This window comes from Panthera uncia, chromosome C2 (assembly GCF_023721935.1).
Source record: "Panthera uncia isolate 11264 chromosome C2, Puncia_PCG_1.0, whole genome shotgun sequence".
NCBI lineage: Eukaryota > Metazoa > Chordata > Mammalia > Carnivora > Felidae > Panthera > Panthera uncia.
Window position 1 is genome coordinate 68,647,928 of NC_064810.1, and position 22,963 is coordinate 68,670,890.

The window sequence follows — 22,963 nt, forward strand, 5'->3', positions numbered from 1 at the left end:
AAAAAATAGATTCATGGTGGCGGTTAAAATGAAAGTCCCAACACAAGTATAATATTTAATTTCTTTTCAACCTGAGAAATGTAAATCCGTAAGAGAAACAATATAATTTTAAGTAGCACTAATTAATCAATGAATATAAATTATAATGAAAACAGTTCTAATATATTTAAAACCACTCCTCACCATGTATCACTTCAAGAATGCAGAAGCCAAGTGTAAATAACGGAGAGCTTACGGGGTTGTGATGGCCGCAGCATAATCATCTGGGTGGGGAGGGAGGCAGTACAGAGATGTCTGATCCAGCCTTTCTCTCCCCTTACAGCATCTTCCTCAAAGAGCTGGAGAAGTATGAGCAGCTGCCTGAGGATGTGGGACACTGCTTTGTTACCTGGGTAACTGACCTGAAATGCTTCTTCTCCCACTGTGCCATCCTTTCCAGGAGGGTACATGGTGTCAGATGGCATACTGTTTGCTGCCTGACCTGAGGGCTAGTGTCACTGACATTCTAACACAGTGCCAGGGACTCTAGGGAGGGGGCACAAGTATATCTGAGAGGAGCAGACCATCCCCAAGGAGCAGAGTCCTCCTTGGGAAAAGTCTTTAGACATTGTGTCCAAGCTCCACATTGAGTTCTCTAGGAACTTTCTAAAACTGAGACATCAGGAGAGTGGAACAGGATCACCACCCATGATAGAGGAGCCACTCCAGTTCTAACCATTGGTTTTGTTTTGTTTTGTTTTGTTTTGTTTTGTTTTGTTTTGTTTTTACAGGATTAGGATTAGGGCAAAATTAGGCCTTCAGGAATCCATCAAACCATTGGTTACATTTTCTTCCTTCATAGAGAAAAACAGATTCCATAGGTATCCATCCCAGTTCTGACCTACAAAATTAGTGTCTAGTCATTTTCTTTCCTGGTGCTATTGTCATGGGCCAAGTAAATGGGCTAAATGTACCAGGTTCTAATTATATAAATGGGAACATTAGTCTCCATTAGCATCCACACCATGTTATTCTGAGCTCAGGTTCATGACGGGAATGCAAACATCTCCAGGGAAATCCACCTGTGATACTAAGTGCAACTAAACATGGAAATCCTTCCCTGGGGTCAGGAGTTCTATTTTATAATTATCTCATTATAATTTCCACTCAAAATCGGCTACTTTTTAAAGTGTATTCATGATTCAGAGATTTTATGCTCTCAACAACCTATGGAATAGGTAGGGCTATAGTTATGCCTTATATTTTATAGATGGAAACAATTTAGATGACCTAGGAGGTTGACTAGTCCACTGACATGTAATAAATAGCACAGCCAATTCCACAGCTCAAGACCTGAGTTGTTTTCTTTACATGAAACCTTAGTGTTTGCTTCCTGGCATACTCTCATTTCTTAAGGAAGTCTCAGACTTTGTGTTAATACATTTTCTACCTCTAAATACATGAGCCTGTGCACAGTTCACATTAATGCTGATCAACAATTTATGATCCCTTGCACAGCCAATGTAGAGGAAAAAAATAAGTGAAGGGATTTTTTTTCACATCTTGTTTCATACAATTTGTGGATCTGCCTAACAATCAGCTGTAAGTAGGATTTATCATTATGTCCTAGGGCTGATAAATGCCTCCCAGGTAGTATATAAGCCCTAAAATTGGTCTCAGAAAACTTTTGATGATTGCATAAAATAGGCACATTTTTCCCAGAATTATCCCAAGGTGACTTTGTTAAGTCTCATAATCTTCACATATGAGGCTAGAAAGAGTTGTTTCAGTATACTGGAAGGCAGTGGTTATGACCAAGAAGCACGAAGTTAGCTTGCCTGGGCTCTACCACTTTCTAACTGTGGGAATTGAAAGTTACTTAACCAACCAGTGCCACAGTTTTCACATCTGTAAAATGGGGATGCTGCATAGTGTTCTCAGGAGGATCAGATGAGTTAATATACAAGAGAAGCTCTGAGAATAGTGCTGGCATGAATGAGACCTGCTATACTTAACACATATCTATCTGGGCTGCTGTCTCAGAAGAGGATATCCCAGGTGTTCTGTAGGCACCAACACTGGCAGCACTTCACAAATGGGAAAACTACTTAGTGGCCAACATATGCACACCTTTCCCAGTAGCAGGGACATGGAGTACTAACCCAGAGGGTACTAAGAGAAACAAGAAATGATTTTTTTGCCAAGCTACAAGGTTGTTGGCTTGAAGTTACAATTGGGTTAGGACTCATTGTTCATCCCTGTCCCCAGAGGGTCCCCTTGCTTTCCTTTCCCCCATCATTGCTTCTGGAAAATTGGAGATGATGGCATAGACACTTGGCATGGCCTACAAACTACCCCCAATGGAGACATTTGGGATACAATCAGGTCTTCCTCTGAGATCACACTTTATTTTCATTCTTTGAGTTTTGTTTTTAGAGAAAATGCTATCATTTTTCAAGATGGGAAGCACAATTGTAGGTAATCCAGAAAAGGGATGACGTCTAAACAGATTCTATCCAACTTCAAAATACGTTATGTGAATTGGGTTTTCAAAGTCTTTCTAGTACAGTCTAGTATTTCAGCAAGCTTTCTCCACCTGCAGAAAGGAGAAAAGTATCCCCAAGTTTGTTAGGGGAACACGGGCAGATAAGCCCAGAACATTTGCCACAGATAATCCTGTGCCACACAATATCTGAGAGCTTAACTACACAACCCCTGCTGGGTCCTTCAGGCACAGTCAACAGAAGGGAGCAGCTAACGGACGCTTACCTGTCATTGCCTTTGTTCTTTTCAGGCAGACAAATTTCAGATGTACGTCACCTACTGTAAAAACAAGCCTGATTCCAACCAGCTGATCCTGGAGCATGCAGGCACCTTCTTTGATGTAAGCCATGATTTTCCATTCTTGAGTCATTGATGAGTGGGTGGGTGGAAATGTTTCTCTACTTTGGGATAGTGGGTTTTTATCCTAAAGTCCTCTTTTTAATTTGGCCACCCAAACCTCTATCTCAGGAGTAAAGCATGGAGAAAAGCCAAAGCAGTGCTTGTCTTTTGTTTTACCCCATCCCATCTCAAGTGGTGTGGTTTTAGACAAGGAATATTGGTCCTTCATGCCTCAGCACCAAACTGGGCTGGCCACCATCTTGTGTGCAGAGACCGGCAGTATAACCCACACATTAAGATGTTTCACTTCTACTTCATACACAGCTCCCTCAAATGCAGGGCTTCTCAAAGTGTGGTCCTCAGAGCAGCCACATCAACATCACCTGAGAACTTGTTAGAAAGGCATATTTTGGACCACCTCCCCAGATCTGTTGAGTCAGAGTCTCCAGGGCTGAAGCCCAACAATCTGAGTTTTAAGAAGCCACTCAAGTTTGAGAGATACTACTCACATGCAATTATTTCAACCTTGACTACACATTTGAATCACCTGGGAAGTTTTGAAAATACTGATTCCTGGGTCCCACCCTTGTGATTCTGGTATGATTGGCTTGGGTTTGGCCTGGACTTTGAGAGTTATAGCACAGCCAGTGCTGATCACTTGGGCTGTAATGGAAGCCAAGCAAAGATGGCACTGATGTACCTTTTGTCTGGTCCCTTGCTTTAGAACAAGGATCCATCCCTGCTAGTGAATGATGGCATAAGTCTACATATTGCTGGGCCCAAAAGAGTGACCTGTTGGCTATAAAGTGAACAGCATCAAATGGGCCAATGTAGGATGTAAGGGAAGAACGAGGTGTGAAGAAATTGGGGGAGGGAAGTTCACTGAGAAAGAGACTGTAGCAGTGATGGCCATTATGGTAGTCCCATCAGAAGTGACAACAACTTGAAATACAGAACTTTTTAATGTTTGTTAGTCTGTGTTTCTGCCTACCCGCTTTCATTTCTCCCATGAATATTTGAGTATTTACTATGGAGAAGATGGTGTTCTAGGCACCTTCAGGAATACAGACATTTAAACATCATTCCCATATTCAAGTTTACAAAATGAACCTCTGAGCATCTTTCTAGACTGATGCTGCCAAAATAGAAATGATTCCACAAGTGTCTCATTGCTCTGTAAAGGAATGACCCTTGAATGGGAGAAAGCCAGGCAAGAAAAAACATACATGACTTTTTTAAATGAAGCGTTGATATGCAAATGGTCCTGAGTGTCCCAAACTGGAATTTTAAGGTTAGATTTGATAAAACAGAAAATTCAAGAAAAGTACTTCTTTAACTTGGTATCTGAATTTATTGGATATCATACTGGATGTTCTCCACCACTATTACCTCTGTTAATAATGTATTTTCTTTAACATGTTTCTGGTCGATTACTCATCAATAGTATGCAGAAGGGTGTTTGTGAAGTTTTAAATGCATTGTATCCTGTCTTCCAGGTAGCATTTTTCTGAACATCCATGCCCTGTGCTCTGAGCATGCCTCAGACTCCCCCACTTCCTCGTCTTTGCTCACAGTGCGCTCTCTGCCTTACCACTCTGTGTGTAAAATGCACCTGCACAGGCACACACACACGCACACGCACACACTGTCACTCTTCGGAATTCTTTCTATCCTTTAAAAGTCAAATGTGTCCTGCAGGAACCCTTCCCTTTCCCTATGCATGTGTTATACGTTGTATCTCTCTTACAGTGTTTATAACAATTTCCCTTATGGGGGTTATCAATGTACCTTTCTATTACACACACCTCCTCCCACCTATGAGCCCCTTGAGGTTGGCTGATGATTTGCTTGGTTTATTTTGTACACATCATAGTGTGCAGTGCTAATTGGCCTTTTCCTTTAGTCCTATGGTCATCATATTCCTGTTTCTAGCCAATTTCTAGACTTTGACTAGTCAGTTAGATAACCTCCAAATTTTACACCCTTCCCCCACCCTCCATTCCCAACATAGTGCCTGATGAGCCTCTACTTTAGTTGGGAAGACCACTGGAAGCCAGGAAAACCGTCCACTAGGTAGGAGTCCCTGGATCTCGGCATAGAGGTGGAGAGGGAGAACAGTAACCTCTCAGTAACCTCTCCTGATTGTTCCTAGAGCTTTCCAGAACCCGTATTGTTTGTAGCTTTTTTTCCGTTTCATCAGAAAGGGTTCCCTAAGTTCTTCACTTAGAAAATATCTGCTTTAGGCCCTCATTCTATAAAAGAGATAAGCCCTTAAGAAAGGCTGTCTTTTAGTATCCATTATCGTAAAGAGTGCACAGAACATTGAAGTTCCAGAAAGGGGCACACCTTCACACGATCCAGAATTCTACTTCGGATGTGAGAGCTGTGAGGCTGTGGTGTTTGATGCTAAGCTGGTTAGCAAGCATGGTTCGGCGGACCTAGCCCCCGGAGGCAACGCCTTCCTCCCTTCCTCACTGCCCCACAAGCAGCCTTCCCAGAGCTGGCAGAGATGGACGGCTGTCAAAGGTGCCCTATTGCCGGTGCTCTCTTGCCAGAGCTGCCAAGTAAACAGACAATGTTCCCTTGCCCAGAGAGTCAGGCTGCCAGCTCTTTTGCCCATCACCCTCGGACAAGTCCAGCTAGAACTCCACACCTCTAGGGAAGAGGCACACGGGTGAGAAAGTTGCTACTTTCTGGGATAGCTGGCAGGAATGCGAAAATTGTTTTTTATTCCCTCTTCTTCCCCTTCCTCCATGGCCACATGACAAGTCCTCTCTCACATAACTTTAAAATGTTTCTTGGGCGCCTGGGTGGCTCAGTTGGGTAAGCATCCGACTTTGCTTCAGGTCATGATCTCACGGTTCATGAGTTCAAGCCCCACAGCAGGCTCTCTGCTGTCAGAGCAGAGCCTGCTTCAGATCCTCTGTCCCCCTCTCTCCACCTCTCCCCTGCTCAAACTCTCCCTCTCTCAAAAATGAATAACATTAAATTAATTAATGAATTGATTAATTGATTAATTAAATGTTTCTTGTATTCCTCCCAGTGCTTTGTTCTTACTGACCCTAGCCTAGGACAAGCCCGTGGTACACACCTACAGATATAGATAGATAGATAGATAGATAGATAGATAGATAGATATAGCTATACATTATATGTATATTTAAAGTGAACACTTTAATGGTTTTAGTATATTCACAGATATGTGCAACCATCTCCACAGTCAATTTTAGAACATTTTCATCACCTCAAAAAGCAGCCCCACACCCTTTAGCCATCACCCCACCTTATCCTCCCACCTGTCCTTAGTGCTAAACAACCAATGGTACATTTTCTGTCTCTACAGATTCACCTATTCTGGACATTTCATAAAAATGGAATCATATAATATGTATTCTTTTGTGACTGACTTTTTTCACTTAGCATAATGCTTTCAAGGGTCCATCTATGTTATAGCATATATCAGGACTGCATTCCTCCTCATGGCCAAATAATATCCCATTGCATGGATATCTCACATTGTATATCTCCATTCATCAATTGATGGACATTTGGGTTGTATCCACTTTTTCACTATTATTAATAATACTGCTGTAAACAGTGTATATAAGTTTTTGTGTGGGAGTATGTTTTCATTTCTCTCAGGTATATACCTAGGAGTAGAATTGCTGGATCGCATGGTAACTCTGTGTTTACACGCTTGGGATTTTTCAACAACCTCCTAACTGGTTTCTCCATCTCTATTTCCCAACCTCCGCCCTGTATGTTGTTATTAGGCTAAATATTGCTCTCTCTGAGACATTGCTTTCACCATGTTTTTCTCCTATTTAAGATCTACAGTACTTTTCCATTGAGAAGCTCACCACCAAATCCTAATTTTTTTTTTTTTTTTATCTAGCTCAACCCTATCAATGGCCTAAATATATCTTGCTTATCTGACTGTACTTTTCATTTTTTCCTGGACTCCAGGTGTACATCCTCTATACCATTCTGCATGGTCCTCATTATCATATAAATACCCAATGATTATTTCCTGTGCATTTTTTATATGCTTTCCATTTATAGAATGCCACTCGTCCAACTTTGCACTTCCCCACCCCCACTTATCCTCTAAACCTCAGCTGAAGGCTTTATCTCTACTAAGCCATCCACCACTCCTGGGCCCAGCCATTGCTCTCTGTTCTCGCTGGGAATACCTTCCATCTCCTTTGTTGCTATTTATGTGTGTGAGTATTCTCAGCCACCTGGTGTGTAAGGTTCTTGAGGCAAGGGGACTACATGGACCCTTCACTAACCTTCACAGCACCTACACCTTGGGGCGTGGAAGGTCATTTTGGAGGCAGGATAGAGAATGGTGTAAAATGAGAGGCTAGAGGCCCAAACAGCAGCTGGAGGTCATGGGTGTAGCCTGGGCATGGATGGCGTGGAGAGGAAAGACTTGTCACTGGGGAAAACACAAGGAGAACAACTAAAAATGACTCCATGGCTATCAGCTCAAGAGACCTGAATGAGGGAGATGCCATTGATCACAATGAAGAAGTTGTAAAGAATACAGTGGTGATTCTGGGTTGGGATGGGTCTAATTTGAAGAGAGAAGGGATGGTAAAGGAGATATGCCCTCGTGCTGTTTTAAGGAGACTGAGGGAGAGGAAGACTCAGGAGCCATCAGCATAGAAATCCGAGCCCCACGCCCTTATTCTCATCGTCCCACTAGCCCCTTGTGATCACCTCCGCTCTGGGTTGATTTTTCCTTACACTTTCTGCTTCACCACCTCTCCTTTACTCTTCTGTCTGCTGTTACCTCCTCAGTCTCATTTTCCACTTTTATCCTTCCCCATTTCTTTATAAGTTTCATTTCTGACACACAAATCTGCTTTCTCTCCCTAAAGCTCCTCCCCTTTCACCACCTCTCCTTTTCTCTGTGTATTCGTCTTGGTCTCTCTTGGTTCTCTCCCCATCAAAGAACGGTTCCTCATAATTTTCTACCCCTTTTCCTTTTGCTCTCTTCTCACCCCACCGACTTCCTCCCAAGATACACGCATGCACACACCCTTTTGTATGTCATGGTGCCTGTTTTCATCCCTGTAGGAGATACAGCAGCGGCACGGTCTGGCCAACTCCATCTCTTCCTACCTAATCAAGCCCGTCCAGAGGATCACCAAGTACCAGCTGCTCCTGAAGGTACTTCCCCTCCCCTCTGGGCACCTCCTCCTGCACTACTGATCAGGTCCAGGGAGCCCCAGCTTTGCCCAGGATGGGAAAGCTTCCATCTCAAGACCTTTCCTCCATCTAGAGAAAAACTTCAGAGGTGAACCCCCATTGGGTTTGCTGGCTCCCAGACTGCATGACCTATCCTGTGAAACTCTAGGTGTTTATTTGCTGGGGGACAGAGGAGAAATGAGAGCAGGAACACGTTTTGACTGCTTTCATACCTGCCCACCACTGCACAGTTTGGAGCAGTTATGGCTGACACTTAGGGCCTCACTTGCTCTTCCCTCCTGGGACAGATTCCTCCTGGTGGTCCCTCCTACTGTCAGGGGTCAAGGGGACACTGCCAGTCAACATAGACAGTGGAGGCCCAGGGTGGCATCTACCATTGCCTTAATCTCTGTGTTTATCAAGACTATGAGGTTTTTGAGAGAAAACACTCGAAGAGTGCGTATTAAAACACAATGACACTCTTGTGTCTGGAGGATCCCATATGTTAGGTAGGGGTTCTTTTGGAGCCAAGCAAACAGATTTGGATTTTCTCCAAAATATTTGCTTTGAAATTCAAATAATCAAATTATGTAAAATAGTAAGTAATGTGGGCTGCTTCTTCAGAGAAGGATACACCGACAGTCTGAAGATGTGACATTTCCCCCACAGAAAGCCTGGGAAATCGATATTATAAGCAGTTATATAACCCCTATGTATATTAATTCTCAAGGTATAAGGGTAGAGTTTTCCCTGAGTTTGAATATTTGGCTGGTTGCTCCTCAAATGCAAAGGATAAAGGGATAGTGAGAGGCGTGTTGTAAGTAGTATAGCTCCAGAGAAAATCTGCTGAAATTCAACTCATGTTTAGAGATGCTTGCAGAATCCCACATATTCTAGCTTCACTAAACCTGAAAACCAGTCTAGTTTCACGTCTAGGTTTCTGGTCACACTGGAGGTGCCCACGGACAGCCACTAGGGTCTCCCTGCTTAGCACATGTGATTCCATGATGAGAAGAGCATGAGCCCCCATGGGGCCCCATGAGCCCATGCCCTGGACCTCTTCCCCAGTGAGGGTCAGGTCAGGAACTAGAACCACCCTTTCCCTCCTGCCTCCGCCTTCAAACCTTCTCTTTCCTCGTCTCCAAGAAGAGACATTTTGGGCTTCTGCTTCCAGGCACTCAAGTCATCCAGCCCTGCAGAAATGGCTTAGAGAGTTACAACACGGCATCATGCCCTTGGCCTTTGTTGAGAACTCATGTGAGAAGTAACAATGTGCAGAACATCTTGGCTGTTTTGGCAGAATTGCTTTTGAAGATGTCATCTTTGTTTTTTAAAGTTCTTTATATAAAGACTCACAGAAATTCTCATAAGATCTCAGAGAGTAGGGTGTGGGGGTTCTCTCATAAATAATTGGTGTACTCTCTACCTTTAAATCACAAGAGCTTTTAGCTCCTTCTTTGCCTTTGACTATCAGACAATTGGCATTGAGTCCTGTTACGACTACTGTATTGTTACTGGTTTCTCCTTAGCCCAGATTTCTGTGTGTAATGATCCTCTCCTTCCCTATCCCATTTAACGCTTGGCCCTTTAAAATGATTTTTCTTGTACCGGAGGATTTTTTAAAATTCATGTTTGTGGTTATTAAATTTAAGCATCTCAAAGCTTTTCAGGAATTGGTGGGGTTGTGAATTAAAAAGTAAAACAAAACAAAACAGAAACTTGCCCATCCACACTTGCCAATGCCTTAAATCGAGTAAGATCCAGTTCAGGGCTCCTGGGTGGCTCAGTCAGTTAAGCGGTTAAGCGTCTGGCTTCGGCTTAGGTCATGATCTCACGGCTTGCCTGCCTCATGACTTTGAGCCCCATGTCCGGCTTTGTGCTGACAGCTCAGAGCCTGGAGCCTGCTTCAGATTCTGTGTTTCCCTCTCTGCCCCTCCCCACTCGTGCTGTCTCTTTCCTTCAAAAAATAAATAAACAATTAAAAAATTTTTTTAAAACGTAAGATCCAGTTCTAAGAGAAATATAGCTTTTCAGCTCTCCCTTTTAATCCCACAGGGCTGAAGTTCCCCGGATAATTATGTGACACAGATAAGAGAGGAAAGTGGAGGATGGACAGGCTGCCCTGTGTTTTGCTTTAGGTGATGGGTGGGTGGGCTCTGGGCCCTTCACTCTGTAACTGGATGTTTTAGGAAGAGATGACTGTGCAGGTAACTGAGAAGGAAAAAAAAAAAAAAATGAAGTAGTGGGAATTTGTGGAAAATCTGTAAAAAAGATTTACCAAGGTAATTTTGACCTCTTATAAGTGGTACTGCGGAGTAAAAGCTCAGTTTGCTGAGCTCTTACTATAAATAAACAATATGGGATTTATTTTCTCATTAAAGACAGTTTTATTCCAAATAAACTGATATTTAATTATCAGTATCCTCTGGGATTCCTCACTTTGGGTGTTGCATGAAAGTCAAAACTATCTGTCAGTTAGTGTTCAATATTCTCCATGTAAATCTGCTACAGATGTCCTTTGAAGTCTAAATTAAATTGGAGCTTTCTCTTTAATAACAAGTATAGCAAGGATCCAAGGAGAATTTATGGGCTTTGGTGGTTGATTGATGGACTTGCCACACTGCTTTGGGGGGTTAAACCATTTGGAATTTTCTATTGCACACTGAAGCATATATTTCTTATTTGTCTCTTGTGCTTCTGCCTGGAAATTCCTTTGAGGATGTATGGGAAACAAGGTCAGGAGAGTTAAAATTAGGAAAGGGTTGGGGAGAGTCAGAGAACTTCAGGTTGGCAGAAGTAAGTGCAACTTTCTGAACAGTGATGCCATTATACCGACTGGAACCAAGGACCGAGCTGAGAACTGATCACTTCTGCCTCCCCAACATGCTCGAGGCAGTTCACCTCTCCTTTGGGCACTCAAAGCTCCCTTCTTCATATGGGATTGTATCCAAGATGACACAAAGGATTGGACTTTCGTGTCAGATGCTCACTAATCAGATATCTTACCAAGTATAAAGCTTTTACTAATAATTTCAAGGATACAAATAATCCCAAGGAAGAGATAATGCAGAGAGAAGTCCAGAACCATCAACAGCTCTAAGCCCTTTCTTGGAGCATCAGGATATGCTGTGGCCCAGACTAACACACAGACTTTCTAAATGGTATATCTTGTATAATATCATTTACCCTGAAGAGAGCCATTTTATTTATGAAACATACTATTTACTTAGATAGTTGCATAGCATATGTGATATCTTACAGGAAGCCATGCCCCTAAAGCCATAGATTCCAGGTTTGTTTACTGTAAGAAGTCCTAGACAAACCAGATATATCCTACTAAAAGCATTCCATAGATAAGGACTCTCCTGCTAGGTACTACCATTAGCCAGGAAGTCTGACATGTTTACAGGGTTTGATCTGGTCAACTTCTTTCTTTCCTGGAAGTGCATCTCTACCCCATCCACCCATCCTCTGCCTTCACCAGCCCCTACAGAAGGAGAGGGTATGGATTGCAGATCTGTTGCTTAACTGTTTTGTTCCCAGTGTCAAAACGAACAAAATACAATAACCCTCATAGGAAAAATGAATGCCAATATTCCTCTGGTTTGGGCAAAATCACTCCAAATGGCCCTTAGAATTTTTAAGATAGTTGAAGATTATTTTTTCTCCATCAACCAGATACTATATGTCTTTGTGGAGATAATAGTGACCTAGTCTTCAATGAGGAAGTAAGAGAGGGCATGCTCTGAGAAGCCTCAGCGTGGTGGACGTCATGGGGGAGATAGGGTTGGCATGGTGGGTAGATTCTAGATTTAAGATTTAAAAAGAACTAGTCCAGAATCCCATATACTTGTCCCAAGGTATGAACTCCTGATTTATATGATCTAAAAATATGTTATAACTCTGAAATGCTATAAACCTATAATGTCTATGAGCCCGGGTTGCTCCCAGTATGGTGGGAAGTCAGCATTTAGGGAGAAGAGGTACATAAATAAATGTGGTGCCAGAAGTAGATGTCTGTTGCTAAGTCTAGGGAAAAAATATAGTGGTAGAATCCTTTGGAGATAACTCTCCATCCCACCCCACTTTTCTTATAGCTTAGAGGAAACCATTACAGAGAACGAAGTTGGTCTGTAATCACCTTGATGGGTTAGGTGGTGGGAGGGTGGGAAAGCTGGGGCAAATGGCTCTAATTGTGTCTGGACTTTTTCCCCAGGAACTTTTAACTTGCTGCGAAGAAGGGAAGGGAGAGCTCAAGGATGGCCTGGAGGTGATGCTCAGTGTCCCAAAGAAAGCCAATGATGCCATGCATGTCAGCATGCTGGAAGGTAGCTGTCTTCCCAGCCTCCCTGGGGGGCCTCCTGCTTTCCTAAGACTAGGGAGCTTATGTTGTGGGAAGGAAGTGGCATGATGTCAGGCAATGGGCAAGGCTGGAAGAGAGGAGAAATGGCAAGTTGCTACATAGGTCCTCAGGAGGTGTGAGAGGAGCTCCACAGGGGCCAACTCGATCAATACCTGCCTCCAGGTAGAATCAGACCTCAGCTGTTTTGGATGTGTGGATAACTCACTGCATGGGAAGTAGTCCAGGACAGGCCATCATCCTTACTATAAATGTGCCAGAACCCTGACCCACAGCAGTCCTGTTCATCTGCAATAGCATCTGCATCGCATTTGTCATCAGAATGAGTAGAAGTCCTGCATGCATGTGGACATACATCCAAGGTCTCCAGCCTTATGTTCTTCTTTTTCTTCTATTGTAATAAAATATACATAACATAAAATTTACCATTCTAACTATTTTTAAGCACACAGTTCAGTGGCATTGGGTATGTTCACATTGGTGAGCAACCATCCTTAAGGCCTTCCTAGCAGGTGAGAAAAGTCCAGCCAGACAGACCTGATAGGACTTCACCAATGTACATTTAGTCCACTGGAACCATGGTCTTGGGGCCCAGAAACCTGGTAGAGTGAGACTCCAATAAAATGCCCTTAACACCACAGAACAGAGGAGCAGAGCAGTTGCACTGGGGCGGAAGTTGTCGGATGAGTTCAGACTCCACATTCCAGTCTGGCCTGGAAAACAGATGTTAAGGGGGATCAGTGTACTCTGTTGTAAATATGCAGAGCTGTAGGCTGTTTTTTCTCCTCTGGACTCCATCTCTCACCATCACCTTCCCTCCCACTTCCCCCACCTCTAATCTTGGTCTGGTCTCACTACTTCCTGGGCCACTCTGAATATAGGAAGCTATAATTCTTCATATAGCGGAGCCCTGGTTACCTTCTCCAGACTGAGCACTAACCATCTGAACATATTCCTGTTGCCACAGTTCTCTGCCCCCTTTTCTGTTTGCACTCCATCCCCATCCCCAGCCCTGGGTGTCCTCGTCTGTTAGCACCCTTCTCCTCCAGCCTGTCCCTGACCTGTATTCTGGATCCAGTTACTCCAAGTATGTGGAACAGTAGCAGCAACACCTGGGAGCTTGTCAAAAGAGCAAATTCCTGGGCTCCACCCCACAGCTGCCGAATCCCAGTATTCTAGGGGCAGGAGTGGGCAGGAATCTGTGTTTTGACAAGCTCTGCAGGTGATTCTCAAGCACACTAAGTTTCAGAACCCCTGTTCAAATTTAAAGTGGAATAAATATAGCTGTTAAAGGCTTGTGCACCACATTGGACAGGAGCCATCAAAGGGAAGAGTCCTGGGAATGGACTGTAAGAAATACAGCAATGACAAATAAAGTGGAGTCGAGGGCACTCCAGCAGACAGTCCTCAACCCCAGTCAGAGCTTGGAGCCCAAGTCTGTGGGGAGCTGTAGAGGAAGAAGGTGATACGGGGTTTGCCCTTGCAGGAGGTCCCAGGCTTTTGAGAAGACACCACTGATACTGGTTATGTGTAGGAGACTGGTGCAGAAAGGGAGATCTGATTACAGTTCCCTAGAGCTATCTACTCAAGTATTTAGGAGTGTCAGGAATCAGAGAAAGCGATGTGGGAACGGAATGCTCACAGTCAGGGAGACCTTTCCAAGAGGGGAGTGGACCATGGCACCCAGATGGGGTGCTACAGAAACTCCACAGGGTGGAAACGGGTGTCTTTCAGGGTTCGACGAGAACCTGGATGTGCAGGGGGAGCTGATTCTCCAGGATGCCTTTCAAGTGTGGGACCCAAAGTCACTGATCCGGAAGGGGCGAGAGCGGCACTTGTTCCTCTTTGAGATCTCCTTGGTTTTTAGCAAGGAGATCAAAGACTCTTCAGGACACACGAAATATGTTTACAAGAACAAGCTACTGGTAGGTGGGGCAGGTGGGGCAAGACAAGTCTCCCTGTTGTCATAGAGCCTTTGGGCAGGAAGGGCTCTTGAACACTCAGCTCATCTCTCCCCTGGTGCCACACCAAAACCATCCTGGACAAATGAAAATGCCTCCTATTTGGAAAGCTGCCCCCTCGACTGCCACTTCTGCATTTTAGAGTCCATCGTTCTTCTTGATGTCTGCTTTTAGCGCCTCCCTCTTCACCTTCCCTCCCTGCAACCTGCTAATCAGGCAGGTGCTTGTAGATCCTTTCAGCCTGGGTAGAGGAACAAAGCTTCCAGTCTGTTGAAGTTTGATTGACAGAAGCCCCTCCCTCGGTCCTCTCCTCTTTGTCACCTTTCCCTTCCCACCCCAGCCCTAAGTTTCCCACTGCCCTCCCCTTCCCCGCCTCTCACAGGCATTTCCTGTCTACAGACCTCAGAGCTGGGTGTGACGGAGCACGTAGAAGGTGATCCCTGCAAATTCGCCTTGTGGTCTGGGCGCACCCCTTCCTCAGACAATAAAACAGTGCTGAAAGTAAGTATTGCTCTCCACTGGGGCTGGGTGCAGTGGTGAGGGTTGAGGGTGGCAGGAGGAAGGCAGGGGGCTGGGGCACATGATTCCTGAAAGGTGGGGCCTGGAGACTCCACTGGGAAGGGCAGTATCACATGGGAATCAAAAAGCAAGTTCTATCATGGACGTAGACTTGAAATCTCAAAGATCCGTGGTCCCCTAAGTCGATCCCCTCAAGCGCATGAAGAGGGAGGGATGCAGGGAGTAGCTGCTGTGCTTCCTCAGCAGGGCCCACTTAGATATGTTCTGTCCACGTGTCCCCTTCAAGGGCAAGGACAACTGACCATTTGACAAAAGGTACCTTGATTTGATCCACGTTCGTTCAATACTTTTTCCTGAACACCTACATAGAAGGTATTCTGCTCAGTGCTGCTTGTAACTACAAATGAGAGATGGACCTTGTCCTCTGGAAACTTACATTCTAGAAGCTCTCATAAATCACACTAGCATGGGAATTATGTTGATTGAAAGGAGTACTAAGAAAGGGCCTTTCTCCAGATGAGGGCCTTAAGGAGTCGTTCTAACTTTCCAGAGCGCACACAGCCTGGGAATATGCTCGTGGTAGCGTACATCTAACCAAGAAGGGGTCCTGCAGATGGGTCACCCACCAGTCAGTTGCTTATCAGTGGGTGGCTATCACCAAGGAAAAGATGGTCCAACCCTGACAAATGCTTCACACTTGTTCACTAGGAATTGCCTGCCTAGCCGCCACCTGCCATCAGACAGAATTACCTGAAAAAAATTCCACAAAGACAAATGGGATACTTATGAGATGGTAGAAGTGCCTTCAATTAACATGTTTACCAGGCTAAAAACCCAGCATTGACTTTCAGTCAGCATAAGCCTATGTAGCCATGCTAGGAGTTGAATGTGCTGATATGGATCCATACCACTTGGTGAAGAGCCACTGCCTTCAAACGCCCCTTGCTACATCTCCAGTGTTCCCCAGAACTCCCAGCATCTGGTAACTGATGTGTTCATCCCTGGCCCAGCGGGGGACCTCCACATATGCTCCCACACCAGGACAGATGTCAGTATTGGTCAGTGCCATGTGGAGTATTAAATACTTTGAAAATCACCCCCGTACAAGTGTCCATTGAGTCTTGAGGTTATAGCCCCATTCTAGGAGTTGCAGAAGAATTGAAGAGTCATATGTGTAAAATAGAAATGAATTCCTCAAACATTTGGTGTCCTTAAAAGTAGTGGGTTAAGCCTGCAGGAGGAGGATTGAGAACAAAGGAAGATGGGGTGTTTACTGTTTCTCTCTGTGGCACTCCAGGCCTCCAACATAGAAACCAAGCAGGAGTGGATCAAGAACATTCGAGAGGTGATTCAGGAGAGGATCATTCACCTGAAAGGAGCTTTAAAGGAGCCAATTCAACTCCCCAAAACACCAGCCAAACAGAGGAACAATAGTAAGAGGTAACCAGCGTCTCTCCTCTCAGCACTGCCTCACATGCTCCGGGAGCGGGAGTGGGGTCGCCCTCTGCTTCCACAGAAGGGGTGTGCTGCGCAGTTGGGACCATTCTCTGTGAAGTCCCGTCTAAGATGAGCAATCTTCTCTTTAAGCATCTCACCAGTAACTGTCAATTGAATTCAGCAGGGCTTCATTGGGCACCTCTTATTTCATAGACACTCTGCTGGGTGCTCTGAGAAGAGAAGGGGAAGATGCATGATGAGTCCCTTCCCTCGAGAACCATCTAACAGTTGTATCTCCCATGCAGAATGGTTAGACTAGAAGAACCAGTGCTGCTGATGGGGACAGTAAATGCTGTAAAAATTCATTCAGAGGGGACTTTAGATGAGCACTTGAGAGGAGTGTCCAGGGAAGGCTTTGGGAGGGAGGGGGGCCTAAGTGGACTGTAAATGAGTAAGACAGTAAATGAGTTTTGCATACTGTAATGGGTAGGGGATAGTATGATGGGGTTATCACTGCAGCTCTTCTGTAACCCTCGAGTCCTCACCTTCATTTATCTGAGATAAGCAGAGGGACTGATTTTTTTGTATCCTTATCTCTCTGGGCCCTCCTGAATCCCAGTTGCCCTACACTGGTGGAAGACTTCCTGGGTGTTCCTTTCACAAGTCTCCATGTGACAGTCACTCACAATGACTCTTTTAGAGGGCACTTCAAAAGAAAGCATTCAAAACCATCATGTTAACTTTGAAACAAAACAAAACAAAACAGAGTTCTGGGGTGATAGTCATTGACGGCAACAGGCTCTCCTTTCCTCCCCTATTCATGAACAGGGTAAATCACAAGGATTTAGTTGACCTTTCGGTGCCAACAAGGATGCATTAACTGAGGACCTGTGGATAGTAGCATTAGTACAAAGGGAGGTGGTAGCCCAAAGAAGGGTGTGACTAAGGTAGGGAGAGATACCACCACAGGACAGAAGCCCCCAAACCTGCATGGCCAGAATAAAGTCACCTCTCAGTGCTGGAAGGACAAATTATGAATGTGTTGGAGGAGGAATTGTTTGCATTTCAGTTACCTGCATCCAGGATCCAGGGATGGAATAGACTTACTTTAGCACTAGAGGCAGACCCTGCTGTAGGAAGCCTCTACTTTAATATAGAAGGTAGAGTGGAAGTGTTATGAACTCAATGTCCAGGAGCATGCAGGAAAGGATATTCAGGTGAGATTGGCTCAAGTTTCCCTGTGAAAGTGCCCCTTTTTCCTACGTAGCAGAGTTTGAGCATCTATAGAACATGAGGTGGACATATCTTGGAAATGCCTCCCACCTTTTCTCTGTCATTGTCCTGAAATAGGAGGGTGAAAAGCCTTGGCAGATTCTGCAGAGAACAGTCAGGCTGTCTGTAATTTCATTAGCTTGGCTCCCAAGATATGGGGACAGAGTTTACGGAGGAGTGAATTGGCTTGGAGAACACTACCCACACTCCTGGATGGGCTCCCCACCTCCCTCAGAACTGGCTTCATCTGCAATGGACCAGAAGGGCCCACGATGGGCCAGAATGGTGGGAAGCACAAAGTACAGCCAACTCTCAACTCTGTGCACATGGCAGGGAGCAACAGCCCAGATATCTAAAACAGCAGATGATCTACAAGTCCTTTATTCCTGGTCTTGAAATGCATCACGTAATTTCATTTTACAGCAGAATTTCCTTCCTATGAATGTGTGGCTTACATTATTAAAATAAGTTGGCATTTCCCAGCCCGTAAGTGGCAGTGAGAAAGCAGTTGACCTAGAAGTGTTCTGAGCAGGAGAAGGCACTTTTTGATGACTAGAAGATACTGTACCCGCATGCACACTAACGTCCATGTACACCAGATCATAATTGTCTAGACTCTGTGAGGCGGCTTCAGTATATGGGGAATTTTGTCCATGTGGTGTCATCCTTATGCAGCAATTTCCTGATGCCATTACTTCTCCATAAGTAGCATCAGGGGAGTAACCTTCATAAGCTGGGAAGAACTGTCAATTTTTGTGCTAATTTTTCCATGTCCATGTCCCTGGCCCACACCTCCTTCAGTTTTTCCTGACACTGACCACCCAGCCTCACCAGTTCCCAGGCATCTAATCCCCTTTGCCCTGGCTATGCATTCAGTGCAGGACTGAGACATAATTCTTAAGCTGGAGAATTGAAGGGATATGTAAGTGGGACAGCTAAATGGTCCAGTGGCCCAGGAAGGGCATATGCCGGGAGTACACTCAAGAGATTACCTTACCGGATGCTCAGGAGCAAGCTGACTCAAAAAGCTACTGTGGAATCTGTGATCTTTGAGATGATGCCTTTGTGTTGATAAGAAGTCATCATAAATAGGCATGAGATCAACAGGACCCACCAAGTTGAAGGAAATAATCTCTTCCTCCATACACAGGAGTTGAGCATCCAGCATCAGAAACTCCCCAAAGATTATCTTCTCTGGAGGAATATCTCACATCGTTTTCTTAAGCAGAAGAAATACAAGTCAAAATATCTTATCAGCTCTGTTTTCTTTATAAGCCAGCTATAAACTAACCCCCATCCTCTTACAGCATGCAGAAAAACTATTTGAACACTTTAAACTCTGGGGTTGTCAGAGATCACCCAGTCAGCTGGATAGAAGCCTTGGTTCTAAGTAGGATATACCTCTTCCTACTGCCTATTATAGACCCATTCCCAGTAATAAATAAATAAATAACTACTTCCTCTATACCATGGGTCAGAGGAGTTATGGTGTGGGGGGATCATTCTGTGTTCAGTTATCAGCACAGGGATTGTGTGCTTAAGTGCAAAGGTGACATCTTCGAAAATCACATAGGGCTGCTCCTTTTAGTGGGATAATTTTAGACAAATCCCTGTTCGAAAGTGCTGAGACTCTGCTCTGCCAGCACAGCTGGAAATCCTAGTGTGCTCTAAACCCACAGTGGTTCCCCCCCACCCCCACCCCTGTTTTTTTTTTTCTCTTCTTCCTGCAGGGATGGAGTGGAGGATGTTGACAGCCAGGGGGATGGAAGCAGCCAGCCAGACACCATCTCTATCGCCTCTAGGACCTCTCAGAATACAGTGGACAGTGACAAGGTAGGACAGTGTCCCAACCTTCCTTCCCCCAAGACTTCTTGTGGACTTAACCACCCCTGGAGAGTTACCCTCAGAGGAATTTCTCCCACTGTGGAGCCCAGCCTCAGGAACCGGTTGTTTCTTTGTGCCAGCCAAAGTGGAAAGAGCAGGGCTGGAGGAGCTATGTCATAGTGTGGAGATGTCATCTGAGGGGACAAAAGACCAGGTGATCAGCCAGACCTCTCCTGTCGTGAGAGTTTAGCAGAAGGAGCAAAGTTGAAGGGTGAGAGGGTCTGGGTCTCCCGTCCTCTAGAGATGTCCCACTGGGCGGCTTGGGTGGCTCTGCCTCGTGGGAGGCTGGACCTCAGGGCGCTGAGGCTGGGATAGTTTCCTGAGACCTTAGTGGCTATGATTGGCTCCTATTTATAATGGTTGAATGGAATCATCTAAAATTAGACCAAGACCAGTGATTTGGCAAATGGCCACAGAGATGCTGTTTGGTAAGGGCCTTCTTTCCGAAGGGGCTCCTGTGGAAATTATGCCTTCCTTGGGCCAGAGTATCAGGGCTCAGTTCCTGAGGCACAGAGGACCAAGAAGTGGTGGTGCGTGAAGCAGCTTGGAGGGATGTAATAGTCTTGCAAGAAAGCCTGGTCGCTTGGTCTCTTATATTTTGGAGCAAATAAGCAAGAAGTTAGTAGTTCTGGAGGCAGTGAAAGAAGGGAGACTGTAGCAGAGACCCTGTGTATTTGTTCAAGCGAGGGGAAGAATTCAGCTGTCTAAATTTGCAGCAGAGACAGGAAGATTTTTGTCTCTAACCCTACAATCATTTGCTTACCTCAGGGTGTTAGGGTATGAAATGATCTTTTGCAGCATATTAGTGATTTTATGAATGAAGGTATGGATTTCCAAAGACTATTTGGCCCTAGTCTATCAAGACCCAATATGTTGGCCTAGTCCTTCAGCCTCAGGCAACAGGCTGTGTCCTTGCTTCATTTTTGTTTTCTAAGTTATGTTTTTTTAAAGATGATCTACATTCATTAGGATTTTTCCTAAATTTTTTTTCTTACTGGGGGAAAAAAAAGACTGTGCTCCATGGTTTCCAAGATCATGGTGCTAAATCACACTCTAGACTAGTATTCAAGGACATTCAAGCTAATTCTGTCTGATGTCCTGCCTTCAAGTTTCTAAGCCATTTTTGACTATCAAAGTGGATGGAAAATTGTTTTTTTCCACTTGTAAAAACATACAAAGAAAACTATTCCTGTACCTCCCTTTCTCCTTTGATGTGTTGTTTAGAAATGTAACCTAGAATATCCCACAAATGAGTGTTTCTTTTTAAACAGTCAGTGGGTGGGAAGCAAAATGCAATGCTTTCCATGTTCAGAGAGAGCCTGTTAGCCCAGGGGATCCATCCCTTCCAGCTGCCACTCCATCCTCCCACAGCCCTGACCTAGACGCAGGGCATTTGTCTTGTCTTCAGCTCCAGCCATTCCTTGTCTTCTGGCAAGGTAAGTGAGGCTAGATTAGAACACTTCTGATGGCAGGCATGTCACTGTTAACAAAGAATCTTGGTTACTTACATGTTATTCTATGAATAAGGAAACTGAGGCCCAGAAAGATTGAGTGACTCAACCAAGAAGGTTCTAGTCATTAGTGGAAAAGCAGGAACTAGAACCCAGATCATTCTGCTTCACTGTCACATTTTTCCCTCACTCTCAAAGCCAAGGCATTGTACTCCCAATGCTAAGATTAACTTGGCTGGTCGGTCTTTCTACACATTCCATAAAAACATTAGACACATATTCGTGAAAAAGCACCCACCACGTGCCGAGCTCTGTGCTGGATACTATAGAGTGATGTGGACTATTTGTTGAATGTGAATCCTTCTTTGTGTAATTTTCGTTTGATGTGTGTCTCTATAGCCAGGCCGTTAAGCCCTGATGAGGGCAAGGTTGTCTGTCTGCTTCACTGATGTCCTGGGCCCACAGCACACATGGATGCTTGGGAAAGACTTGTGGAATGAATGAACAGAAGGAACATAGTCCCTGATCTCAGAAAATTCCAGCATTGAGGGGCAGCTAAAACAGCTGGTCTGAAAGCAGCCAGATATACAAACATTGTATTTTTAAATGTGCTAAAGAAATCTAGAAGTTCCCTTACCTCCAAGCAGAAAGCATTAGTCAGCTGGAGAACCTGGCCTGTTGGGAACAGGAACCCCCAAATCCCTTCTCAGACCCTGGGAAACATGGACATCAGGTCTGGAGATCTTGAGAGATTCTGTGTTCTGTACCTGAAACCTGAAAAATCACCTAGAAATAGTCACACTCTCAGAATAAAATAGAGGGTCTGTCTGTGACCATGCACTGTAATTTAGAATGTTCTTACTCTTCTAACACAGAACAGTGATAACAGGACAGCCATATGTCCTCCTACACTCCCTTTCATCAGGCAAACCATTAAGTGGGATCTTTGATTTCATAGATGTCAACAGTGTTAAGCCTTCCCCTAACTGTACCAGAAGACCCGGAAACTGGTCTTGTTGGTTTCCAAATAGTCAGGTGAACAGACTCTGAAGAAGAACAAGGTAACCAAATGGACTGATTCAGCTAAACTGAATCATATTCAACAGGGCAGCTGTGACTCACCCCACAGGGATCAGGGTCATTTTAACAATGGGTTTCTAGAAAAGGCCCCAGTCTTCCTTTTTTAATCCAGAGGAATTAGAGCACAGCCCCGCTATATTGGGTAGATGAGGAAAACATAACCATTAAAGAGTCATGACAGACCAACTTGAGGAGCTGTGGGGCCCTAGGACCTCTCCAATCACCTTGTGTGTATTTTGTGTGCTGTGGTGGGGTGGAAGGAGTTTAGACACATCTGGGTTCAAATCCCAGCTCTGGTGGTTGCCCTCTGTGTCATGTTGTGTGAGTTGCTGTGCTTTAATTTCCCTATCTATAAGACAAGTAATACCCATCTCACTGAGTCCTTGGGAAGATTAAGTAAAATACATTTACTTGGCACCTATAAGACATTCAGTAAGGGTTAATTTTCCACCATTATTTGAGGGAAAACAAAAGTTTAGGCGCTATGAATATGAGTACACAATTATTTAACAAGCTGTGAGGATCTACTTCTTGAGTAGAATTCTGCCCTCTTTGCTCATTGACTATCAGCAGGTTCTTTTCTATACTATAGCTGAACAGATGTAGCTTCAACTTGCTTGTGTGTAAACAGAGCAACTTTACTCCTCTTTCCATTTGTTAACCCTTAGCATCTAAGGCTTAGATACTTGTTGTTAGCATTGGCTCGTGGGTTATTTGAGTAGCTGATGGGTTATAATTCATTACTGTCAGGTATTCATTTTAATCATCAAATTGTAGCATCGTGGGCCATTGGCAACCCCTGGACTTTAGATATTTGAAGACGGTTGTCTTGTCTTCTAATCTTCTGTCTATAAGTCCTCAGTTTCTCCAACTGTTCCTTGTATCAGTGTATTTTCATACACTCCCGTACCCTGGTTGCCTTCCTCTGGATTTCCTTCAGT

At 44.5% G+C, this 22,963-nt stretch overlaps 1 protein-coding gene across 1 annotated transcript in view; it reads left to right on the forward strand.

Moving 5' to 3' along the window:
- The window catches only part of LOC125921576 (kalirin), a 283,687-nt gene that overhangs the window by 239,891 nt on the left and 20,833 nt on the right, over positions 1–22,963 (forward strand). Inside the window, exons 27-34 of the mRNA XM_049629181.1 lie at positions 323–392; positions 2,774–2,863; positions 7,948–8,040; positions 12,275–12,386; positions 14,153–14,343; positions 14,779–14,880; positions 16,196–16,338; positions 19,338–19,440. Of these exons, the coding sequence (XP_049485138.1) occupies positions 323–392; positions 2,774–2,863; positions 7,948–8,040; positions 12,275–12,386; positions 14,153–14,343; positions 14,779–14,880; positions 16,196–16,338; positions 19,338–19,440 (904 nt within the window). The remainder of the gene's footprint in view (positions 1–322; positions 393–2,773; positions 2,864–7,947; positions 8,041–12,274; positions 12,387–14,152; positions 14,344–14,778; positions 14,881–16,195; positions 16,339–19,337; positions 19,441–22,963) is intronic.